We start from the raw sequence: 12,160 nt of genomic DNA, 5'->3' as shown, positions 1-12,160 counted from the left end.
GGAGAAGAGAACATATCAAGTAAGCGAAGTCTTGCCTATTTCTGTAAAATGTGGTTGGAAGATCTGCCAGCTGCAGAAGAGTTAGTCACTAAAGAACACTCTCAAACATTTGTATAGCTTTAATTACTAATACATTCCTAACTTGGAAAAATTTGCTTCTATTATGATGCATCTTTTCTTAGAAAATGCAAGTCTTAAGAACAGTAAGCAAGTGTGTGGTATATTTTCACAGATGTAAAAAAGTACTCATTTTTGGATCCATTTGGGCCATGAGTTATTTAAGTTACATTTTCAAGAGGCAGTATACAATATGAGTCAGCACCCAGAAGACCACCTCTCCACTCACTCCAATTTTCTTTCTACAGTGCTAAATGCACTACTTCTATTGAATTCAAGCATGAAAATGCCTTGTGCATTGACACTTATCAAACAATCAATCCAATATCCGTCACAAGTATCAGAAGTATCAGAAGAGTCTCCTTCAAAAAATGGAAGAGAAGCAGTCTTGGGGAAAGGGATCACCTCCTCAGGCTGCACCCAGCACACTTCCACAGCCTTATTAGAGGATGCTGAAAGAGGTGCCCACCAAATCTTTACCCATCTTTGAAACAAAAAATAAAATCTGACCTAGAACCTGTGACTCCAAACCATTTTCACAAGATTTCAGCTCTGTTTTTTTAAACAGTACACACAAAACTGCAACAACTCAAAAGCACAGCTTCCACAGAAGATGCAAAACCAGACAGTGAAATCAGAGACATTTGGACTTGCACAAGTATAACCTGTTACCAATCAAAACATAATGTTTACCATCTCCTACAAAAATCAGCCAAAAAATACTAACAGTGATGTCAGTTACCAATCTGTGCCATGTGGTATCAAACATTTACAAACCACATACTGTTTAAAACAGAGCAAAGAGGACAATGCCACCAAGAAACTCACTTTCCAGTCTCTTTTGCAAGATCACACCAATCTCTTCGGACTATATCCAATCCTTTCAGTTCTTGTTTAGTTACATATTTCCCATCTCCTGTTGGTTCCACAGTCAGAGCAGCGTACTTCTTCTTCTTTAACAATAGCAAGGACTTAAAAATTCCATCAATATCAATTTCCAACAATTTGTAGAGCTTGTTCACTTCACTTTTGATCTGTGAATGCATCAACATTAAAACCAAATGCAACAACTTAGTAACTATGGACAAATTTAACTTCCATCTCTAAGTGAATTATTCTTAAGTTTTAAAACAAGTAACATTACACACTGTGTGTTTGCACACAGATTTTAAAGACTGGTCAGGTATCACAAATTAATTAAGTACACAGTAGTGACTATGATCTACTATTAAAATTAGGGTTCATCCATCGCCTTCTTCAGGATTTACAGCTTGGTACAGCTACCTCCTCAATAAAATTAAGCAAGGCAGAAAACATGGGACTGAATGTGACCTTGCAGATAACCGACTCCAGTCTGTTTTACTAGGACAGCTACTCCACCTAGGTCTCTCACATAAATTAAGCAAACAAGGGACTACACAGTTGGGATCTACCTACTAGCAAAAGATAAGAGATGGTCACTTAGACAGAAAAAGGAAATAGCTTTATAAAACAGTGTCTTGCAAAGGCACTGGTTTTTTTCTTCCCACCCTCACCCTAAACCAGGGAGGGGAGGAAGAACTATGACTGCAGACCAGAGCTCTGCGTGTGCATGTTCAGGAAAAACCTGCACAAAAAGGCAAGTGTTTATTTTTACCCTTCTCCACAATATGCCTACTTTTTCTATAGCCTGATTTCCTTGAGATGAAAAGGTGCCATTTTTCTACACACAGGCTATGTCTTATCCACATACAAAAGCTCCAAATGGCACTTGCTGTGTTGTCTTAATATAGCACCAAGTATCAAGTGGCTTCACATCTCTTACCTCTGTTCTAAGGGGACAGAATTGCAACAGCTTAAAACAGCTCATGTACCTTCAGCAGCAAACTTTGGTTCCAGTACACATTCACCCACCTACTGGCTCAGCTAAAAGTTTCCCACTTGCATTTTTCTTTCTTCATGTTTTTACTTTATGTTCTTCAACAGAATATCTACATATGTCAGATGTCCTGTTCTGTATTCACATTCTACTTTTCACTTACTTTCCTCTACAACTTACCTTCCCTCTTGATTTTCAGTATCTCCCTATCCACTCTTGCTCCATTATTTCCAGTTCTCTTGTCACAGACCACCAACTATGAACTTTCCTTTTCTCACATCTCACTGAAGTTTTATATAGGTTCAAGTTCTTTTGCCATCTAACATATACCCTCATTAAACACAGCACCTTCAGCATAAAATCTCACTGGTTTTCTATCCAGCTTTGGGCCCAGGTTACCAGTTTTAACCAAAACTTTCCTTACAAATTTTCCATGTATTTGCACACATATATATGTGTACTTAATTCTTCTCAGATCTCTATTTTTCCTATTGCAGGAATCATCATTACTTTGCTATCCCTTGTATATTTGTAAGATTTAAAGGACGTCATGAGGCAAAACCATTTTGCCAAGAGGTTCATCTTTTCTTTGTTAAAACAGTCAATTCCTTTGAATATTTTTCTGTGACTTTTAAAGTATTCCCAATATTTATTTTTTTTACATCATAATAATCAAGTGCTCAAACACCAGCAACATTGCAGTATGGAATGTACTGCCAAATCTGATTCACGAGAATACAGTGAAAACAGGAAACATAAAATTCTGCTGCGTAATAACTAAAATGGGCATGGAGATAATGGAAGGTTAAGGACAGGAGTGAACACAACCAGAAACCTGTGAGAAAGCACATGAGAGAATTTTCTCCAATGGAAAACCAAAATTAATCTCTTGGAGGAATGCCTAACCCCTGAAGATAACCTATAAATTCACACTTTATTCAGAACAGAGGTATATTCACTAACCGCTCTCACCATAATTGTTTGCATTAAACTTGTGTGCTTTCCATACAGTCCACTAATAGGCAAAAGTATAACTGAACATGAAATTTTGGGAAAGAAATTATTATGCAACGAAATAGTGACATTTCTTAGTGTTCCTCATCAACAAGGACAATTCTTTATCCTGATTTTTTTATATGAATTATGCAAAATGAGGAAAATATAAATGATAAAAGTGTTTGCAAAAAACAAGTAAATAAATATCGCTTCCTTGAAGAATAAACAAACAAGAAACATGAAACAAGACAGATACGAATCACTTTTTTATGACACAGAAAGAATACTGAGAGCCACAAAGCTCACAGTTGTGATTCTAGATTTGAGTGTGCTTGTTTACAAACATAAGTTTATTTACTTTTAAAGTTTTCATATTTTGTACTTGATTTTAATCAAAACATATCTTTGTCCATTTTTTAAATTAAAAAACCAACCCCAACTGATATATAATACAGAAGTACAATGGATAAAAAAGGCTTAAGATTTCACTCTTAAAAAGAACCATTAAGCAGGTGACAAGTTCAAAAAATTACCTATCTTCTCAGCAAACCTGACTGTAAGACAGAAATATTTAACATATTGTACTGATCCTGTCAGACTTCATAACAATTATTATTATTTTACTGATCCTCTCCAACATTTAGCCAACAAATGGGAGTATAGGGACAAAAACCAAATCAGAATGAAACCACACACACACAAAACTAGAGTAAGATTAAACTTTCTTATACACTACTGTATATACATTTAAAATTATCTGTAGTCTTGCATGTGGCAAACAAAAAAGAGAGATTGCTTTCTTCCATGCCATCAGCCCTCCTGCTACTTGGTTATCAAGACATCAAGATCTTTCAATTTTCTGTGCTCCTGAATGCATCTAATTCTCAATGTACCAACTAGCATGAAGGTAGAAATAGTCTAAAAGATCCTAGAATCACTCTTGCCTTAAAATTACAGGACTTTAATACTACACTGAATGAAACCTCTGTGTTTTCTTTGGTCTTTTAGAGTTTTTGTAGCTCTCATTTTCATCACAACTTCTTCCATCTTTCAAAAACAACTTCACTTACATCTTCTCATCAAAAAGTTCTGAAACATTTCTCGCTTCTCTTCCAAAATTTCTGAGACCCCCAAAACTTCCACGTAATCAATTGCCAACTACTAATCAGAGATCTCTCTTCTGTATTTGGTATACCTTGGAAATTAATATTTGAATTTACCATTAAAATTCTAATGGCACATTGAGTGTAATAGAAATTACATAACTAAACAAAACTGAGAGACATCCCTCGTGAAAAAAAGTCAAAACTGTTCACATTGTACCTAGAATTAACGTGAAGGAGGAACTGTACCTTACATTTTGGCTTTCCAAATACTGAGATGATCTCCTGCTAACTTAGGATTGGTAAAAAAAGCTCGTTATGCAATGAAATGTTTCATTTAATCTAATCACTTTTAAAAATGCACAGAATAGCTACACCCGAAAAAGAGCAGTCTGAGATTTTACTACTTCATAGATTCCACATGTTGTCAAGTTCTTCCTTGTGGCCTATTCTCTGCTTCTGCCATGGAGTCCTATCTTAATACCATCTGCTCCACTTAGCATAACAAAAGAAAAAATTCCCTTACCTTATTCCCCAGCTTGAAGACCTCATCCAAATTGGTACTATTAGTGTTTATCATAATGGAATCTGTGTCTCCATAAATCACCTCAAGGTTCATCTAAATGAAACAAATTGCTTTGAAAAACAAAATATAACTACTACATCTTTTTTAAGTCTCACACTATTTTCAAGATTCAAAAATATCATTATCTGAATACTATCCCTTAAATACCAAAAAAACAGAAAAATGTAAAATAAATTTTTACTGATAAGTCTGTATATTTCATTAAAACATATTTATATTTAAAAAGAATAAAGAAACTGAAACCACTGACATGTTTAAAAAAAACCCCACTGCTCATTTGTGTACATAATAGAAGTAGGTTATATCTTACTAAATGAATACTAGAAAAATAAGTCAGTGAACAAGTCTGATCTTGAGAAACAGCAGGAACTCTAATCAAAAATAACTTTGGACTGCTAGGATACAAGAAGATCACTTCGGCTCAGAGACTGCTGGACAAATTCACACAAGGCATTTAGCCAAAGTGCTTGAAAGACAATACCACAGTCAGGTATCTTATTCCATTTGTAGCCATCAAAGTAGTATTGGGGAAAAAAAAGGTCACAGAAAAAAGAAAATACTTAGATGCTCTATTTCAAGTAAATCTAGTGAAAGTATTGGCTAGTAGGTAACAATAACTGAGAATACCACAGCATTGTCCAGATTAGGCTGCTCTTCTTTACACTTTTTCAGATCGTGAATGTGGTTTCATATTTCCATCTTCCCACCTCCATCTTATAACTTCTGCTGTAATCTAATTATCTGTATTAATCCTCCCCTGGGCAGCAGATCTTTCAGGGAACATGGTACTCCTTTTGGATAAGGATCTAGCTACTATGACTCACAAGTTTTATGTTCCCAGATTGAACTACTGAACAATTACACCTGGAGATCAATCCAAACACCTACTCAGTTCCTCCTCTCTGACTGACACTCTGCCCTTCACGACATCTCTCATTCTGATCCATCTAACAATTCAAATGACCTACTTGGAAAAGGCTGTGTTCAAACACCAGCCAGACTTCCATAATACTCCAGGATAAAGGAGCAAACTCTAGACAAATTGAAGCGCATAAAAAAGCCTGAGGTGCATATGAAAGGCCTAGCAAGAAAAAAAGAAGAGGAAAAACTGCCAACACCAGCAAATTTCACCAAAAAACCCAGGCAGATGAATATAATTACATAATATTAACTTAAAAAAATAACAAAAGCCAATGTCTTCAGTGATGGAAAATCAATGCAGCTGTAAAAACTGCAGCATGGCTATGTCCATGTTAAATTCCATATAGTCAAAAAACCACTCTGTGACAGAGTTTAAAGGATGCCAAAAAATAAACCATAATAAACCACTAGAACACATGGTGTAACAGGTCTATGAGTAAACTCTAATTAGCACTGTTGCTAATTTGCTTGAAACAGTCACGCATAGGCTTCAAGCAGGGGCCAGATCATATCTGTGGTAGGAAAAGAAAAAAGCTATAATCCATTACGAAGGATTACATTTGTAAACCAGGCATCCTAAGAAGTGATTTCAGGTCTGTTTGGGTTACAGTTCTCCTAGAATAAAAAAATTTCACCAGGTGTGCTCTTTAAGGGTTGTTGTTTAATGAAAATGCTCAGCATTACCTTCTGCACCATCTCCTTGGTATGCATCAAAATCTGAAATAAAAAAAAATTATCAAAGATTAGCGTATGATATAATTACAGGCTAACACATGCAAACATATCCATTAGGTTGCTAACTCCAAATGCTCTCACCTTTCAAAACAAAGCAAACCACCTCTCTCCTGGCAACACACAGTCACCTCAATACTCCTATTACATGAGTAAATTCTCATTTGACCTTGTATTAATGCTATTATTAACTCCCCTAAAACAAGATTAAAACAAATCTCAAAATTGCATGTGCGCACACACATTCTACCTTAGGAAAAAACGAACACTGAATCAAATGGCTCAAATAAAACCTAATCAGCAAGGGCCAGAATTAAGTCTGTTTCAGTAATTTAGGCCAGTTGTCGTCCTCATATCCATCATCTTATCTCTGAATGTCATTAAATTTTTTCCCCAAAACGTCCTGTCTTATTCAGTACAGCCTGGATAGTGCTCACTTAACAAGACACAGTCAAAAGGTTGATTACCCTTGTCATGATCTCAAAATGGGTCATCAAAAAGCAAACTCCTCATGGAAACCAGAACTGGGACAAGGAGCTGGGATAAAGATAGGATACAGATGTTGAATCAATGGGCAAATCCATGTGTAACTAAGCTTGTTCCTCAGCCAAGAGTTCATCCCAAGTTCCCCAAATGCTCTGTATAGCATCTCTTTGAACCTTAGAAATAGCTATAAAGTAGGCTCCTGCTTCCATCTCCAGGAGTGGTCAGTACAGTGGAGAGGGGTGGGAGAGCATATCACCTGAAGCCACAGGTACAGCTGTAGCACAGGCAGAGAAAGTAAAACCAGCTTGATAAAAAAAATGTGTAGCTGCTGCAGCAGGAAGGGCTTGGTGAATCTCACACAGCTGCACAAGAATCAACATCTGGTCCATTCCTTCAGTCACTTGGCCATGGTTCCACTGTATTACCCATTTCCTTCTTGTCAACATCCTGGTGCTCTGGCACACAGCTCCAGATTCCAGTTCCCTGGTTTCAGTCCTTTCCATCATCACTCAGCATAAACCTCAGTTCTTCTTCAGTTAACCCTGCTACTCATATATATTTCTATTATAAATTTTCTTAAAGAAGATTACTTTGAACCACGTGTTATGTTACAGCAATGACAGATCAGAGTCTATTAGGTGAACCCAAACAATTTGGAACTATAAATTTTGTCAGGTAACACACTATTTCAACAGCTTATATTAAATTTAGCAACATAGTCTCAGTTTTACTATTTTTCATATGTTAAATTGCAATACTCCTTGGCTGTATTTGCCAAAAGGTGGAATTATGGCTTTTAGTCAAGCCTGTGACAGGGAGCTGAGCAGTAGAAATTAGCAGGGATGAGGCAAGAAAAAGGACTAACAGGCAAGAGCTGGCCATGCTCAGTGGGAGTAAGACCACCTTCAGGGAAATCTCATGACTTTCATAAGGCCAAGGAGTCTAAAATGAAGCCAAGAGTCTTGACTGTCATGATACCGACTACAGCTATCACAGCAAGCAATTCTGAAACAGGGTGAAATGTCCACCTCTGCATAACAGTACAAAACCAAGATGACAACCCTGCGATTCCTTTAATATGGCAAGTTTCTTTAATATTTCTGAACCTTCACACAACCAGTGATGCATACTGAAGTATGATGTTTTTTAGGTTTGTTTTAAATTATGCACTGAAAGCTATATTCCCTTCAAGACATTTAAGGTCAGGTTCAGTTCCAAACTACAATGTAACTTTGACACAGCTGACTCACAACGCGTGCCCCTATCAGGGTTATTCCCCAAGCACACACGGATACCCACAGTTTTACACTCTCTGGATCATGTTTAAAACACCCAGTTGGTTTAACGACCATCCACTGATGCTGCAAACTAGACACTTGGACAATGTGATGCCTGAACTCTGCTGAAAATGCAAAGAACTCAGCCGGCCTCAATCTTCTACACAGACAAAGAAGAACAGGAAAATGCTGAGTCTCAGCTGCAGATTCACCCCAGGCTGTAGGTGCTCAGACACACCTGATTCCATTTTAATCTGAAGCTTAAAAAAAGGTACTCCACTCCTATTCATCTCCTATGAGTGATTCACACAGCACAGCCCCACCACCTTTCCATGGAGTTTTGAAATTATTCTGAAGACATATCACTGGCATCATATTTTGTATAAAGTAATCAAAATTGCAACATATTCACCACTCCACAACCCCTTCTCTCACTTATTAGCTAACTCGTACAGAGAAAGGTTATACCCCTCTCTTAGTACTCCAAAAGCAAACAGAAGTCCCTAAAACAAAATTTTAAAATTGGACAGAAATTAAGAGACTATATTGAAAAGAAAAGAAAGCCTACCATTTCCCCCTTGATCATCTCTGGCCTTTTCTATTTCATTCTCTGAAATAATGCTATCTACTAATAATGAGAAAGATAACTTTTTTTTTTAAAGGAATAAACCCTACTAAAAAATATTTCGACTGTGCAAAAACCATTTCTCAGTTGTCCCTGAGGACAGCAGTGGGTGTAGGTAATCACAACAAGAGGGTCACAGACAAGTAAGCTTCATCAAGTGACTGGCATATGCTAGTGCTACCCAGTCTGACAGGAGATCACTTGTAAGTGCCAACAGCTACAAAACAGAAGGTTATAAAGTATTGCTAAATTCATTAATAAGGCAGTCAGTAGTTATCTGATTTCACAGCAACACCTGCATATTTATCTTCTCATTACCAATTGGATGATGGAATTTTTTTCAAGCACATTTCAAAAATCTGCCAACTTCAAGTGTAGAAAAAAAATAAACTTTGTAGTTAATTTTTCCCTTAACAAAGTACAGCTGTTGAGAATAATTGTTCAAGATCTTACCCTGTAATGTCAACTGCAGCAGAACAAAGAGTATTTAATTAGCAAATCTATCCAGTAATTCAACACCTATTATATAAAATGCCTTCGTGATTTTATTCAGGATAATTTGCTAAGAGGGTTATTACTGACATTCAGATGAAATTTAAAATTCCTACGCAAGTCGAGTCATAATAGCAGTAATGATCCCCCCAATCAGGAGATACTGTGTCACACAAGGTTCTTTAGCAATGCAGAAGCCCATTTCCTGACTTCTTAATTCCTGGGCTCAGCTCAGTGAGAGCCCTTCATGCCAATATTTCAGTCAGCAATACATCCTTAATGGGACTCTATTAAAATACCTAGAATAAAAGAGGCTTCTCTTTTTTTTTTCTTTTTTCTTTTATTTTTTTTTTTGTTAAAAAGAATGACAGCCCTGCTATCATATCAATCCTTGGCGGTTTCTCAGAAATGCACAGCACAGGAAGGGAGGCTGGGAAGACAGAAGAAAGAAGGAGAGAATAAGAAAAATGGTATTGGGTAGTTTCCTTTTGCAAATAATATTGCACTGCTTATGAGAGCTGGATTGTCTCCTATTGCAGACAATCCAAGTAGGAAGAATTAATTGCCTGGCAACCCATCTGTACAGCCATGCCCCCCTCCCCCCAGCAAACATATACTTCTAAAAACCCGTGAACTTCTCAGCACAGTGAACATCTGTGAAATTCTATTTTAACTTTTCTCCTTGTAAAAGCAAGACTAGCAACACACATTCTCTCACCCATGAACTGCAATTCAATATAAACTGAAGGATTGTAATTGCAGACAAGCAATCATCAAACAGCAAAATTTGCTGTCCTAATCCCACTCCAACTCACTAATTACTTAATTAAATGAGGTTGTGATTTAAGACAGGGAATGATTAAAAATAAATATATATACAAAGAACAGCTTTATTATTATCCATTACATCAAATATTTTTAAAGATTCCTTATTTAAAACCAACTAAAGAGTACCTTCTGAGAAGAGGATGCTTCTGTGGGAACAAGCTAATATACCAAAGTTAAAAATCAATGAGACAGAACACAAAACTAATATGCTGAGGCAAAGATTTCTCTTGAAAACATTTTCTGTGGATTCCTGGGGTTGCAGACATGAAGGAACAGAAAGGGAGACTTAAGAGCAGACTGAAAAGACTGAGCAGAATCATTACAAAAACATTTTACCAGAGACGCATCCCACCCCAAAAATAAAAATAATCACTTATGCTTCACTTTGCTCAAGGAGAAAAGCCAGCAGTCTTAAGGCATTAGCAAAAACTGTATTTTTGAAGACTACTACAGTAGACCTGATACATTTTTCCACCTCATTTGTTTACTTGTGCAATTATATAGTAAAAAAATAAATCTGTCATCTGCTTTAGTAATTCATACTAGCTAGTCCTTCCCATGACACAGAGGAATAAATGGGCTGGAAAAACTGTGTTCCAGTAACACCACTCACTAATCTACCTAAGAAGTATTTCTGAACCTCTGTATTTTTGCAACATATTCATTAGATTTGCTAGGATTTTGTGTTAAGTAGCCTCTAGGACTGATAAACCACAGCCACAGGATGCTACAAAAGGATTTTAATAAGGAGGATTTTCAATATAGGTTTCTGTCATTGGACAGAAAGGTACATATGCCCTAACCATAAGTGAAAGATGGAGGCCTTGTTTGCCACAAAGAATGAAGAATCACAATATAGCCTTTGTATCACACAATGGGCTTGATTTAGAAAAGTTTGAGTGATCAAAGTAGTTAATAAATAAGTTTGTTTCAAAGAGCTTTTACTGAATATTTGCTGTACTTTGACAAGGCAAAGTTACATTTTTCCAAAATGTACACTCTTAGGAAACATTAACAGCATCACAAATACACCCCATGCTGCCAACATTTCCCCTTCTATGTTGTTTTAGGGATTGGTTTGGCTTTGTTTTTCTTCAGAAATGCTGCAATTGACAGCCAGTGATCCAACACAGCTTCTGGATATAAAATCACTATTGGATGGAGCCCCAAAACCAAAGGGGGAATGATTCCAAGAGCTGAAGCAGTGTACACAAAGACCCAGTGAAACATGTTTACATGCCAACAAAAAAGTAGAATCTTTTGCCTCACAAACAACAGAAAACACACCAAAAAAAGCAGCACTAGGAATGTGCTCAACACAACAAAAATCTTGTGTACCTTTGTCACATTTTGACAAGGAATCCAAAGATGACAGTAAAGCACTGAAGATGACACTGTGAGTCAAATTACAACTTCAAGACAATATTCCCTTGGTGCCAGAAACAATTATATCTTTAAAATTCTACAGTACCTCTATTTCAAGTATTTGTTGTGAGTTGTGCTGAAAAGGAAAACCAGAATTAATTCCTTACTAAGTTGTAAAATTATCATTTATTCTACACAATATATTACAAACCATGTTATACTAAAGTTTGCCTATTTTGGAAAGGATTCTTTTGTTATTAGGACAAAAGAAAGAATAATGAAACATACTCTTAACAGCACTGAACAAAATTAAAAACAAAACAAAACCAAAAAGCCAAAAAAATACACACACACACAACAACTTCTGTGTTGGAAGTGATTTCAAAATCTTGGAAACAGAGAAATGGAGTGCTCAACAATGAAGTTGAACACTTGAGTGCATAGAAGGCAAGTGACCCGGTTCTGACCCCACTTCCCAGAAGTGTTCTACGTTCCCAGAAGCAGCAAGAATACAATGTCCGTGTGGATAACTAGCTGTGAAAAAATGTCAGTACGGCAGGGGCACCTCCCAACCCTCCAGAGAAACCAAACACCCGAAGCACTGACAGCTCCTAGAGAAGCACCGGGGCTCACTCTGGTGCCCACCCAGGACAGTATTTTCTTTCTAACTAATTCAAAAAGTAAACTCCTAAAACAAGTGAAAGAACAGGGAAAGTTTTTTCCATGTTTCACTTCATGAGAAAACAAGATCCACAACATCTAAAACCCCTTGAA

The 12,160-nt window shown here is 36.7% G+C and overlaps 1 protein-coding gene across 3 annotated transcripts in view; it reads right to left on the bottom strand.

Annotated features, from left to right (window-relative positions):
* The window catches only part of POLA1 (DNA polymerase alpha 1, catalytic subunit), a 195,300-nt gene that overhangs the window by 120,162 nt on the left and 62,978 nt on the right, over window positions 1-12,160 (bottom strand). For all 3 annotated transcript variants that reach the window (XM_017827154.1, XM_017827155.1, XM_017827156.1), the window contains exons 27-29: window positions 6,266-6,298; window positions 4,601-4,693; window positions 946-1,151 (exon numbers count right to left, since the gene is read on the bottom strand). In XM_017827154.1, the coding sequence (XP_017682643.1) occupies window positions 946-1,151; window positions 4,601-4,693; window positions 6,266-6,298 (332 nt within the window). The remainder of the gene's footprint in view (window positions 1-945; window positions 1,152-4,600; window positions 4,694-6,265; window positions 6,299-12,160) is intronic.

This window comes from Lepidothrix coronata, unplaced genomic scaffold, assembly GCF_001604755.1.
Source record: "Lepidothrix coronata isolate B3197 unplaced genomic scaffold, Lepidothrix_coronata-1.0 Scaffold135, whole genome shotgun sequence".
NCBI lineage: Eukaryota > Metazoa > Chordata > Aves > Passeriformes > Pipridae > Lepidothrix > Lepidothrix coronata.
Note: the sequence above shows the minus strand (reverse complement) of the source record. Positions and strands in the feature narration are given on the sequence as shown.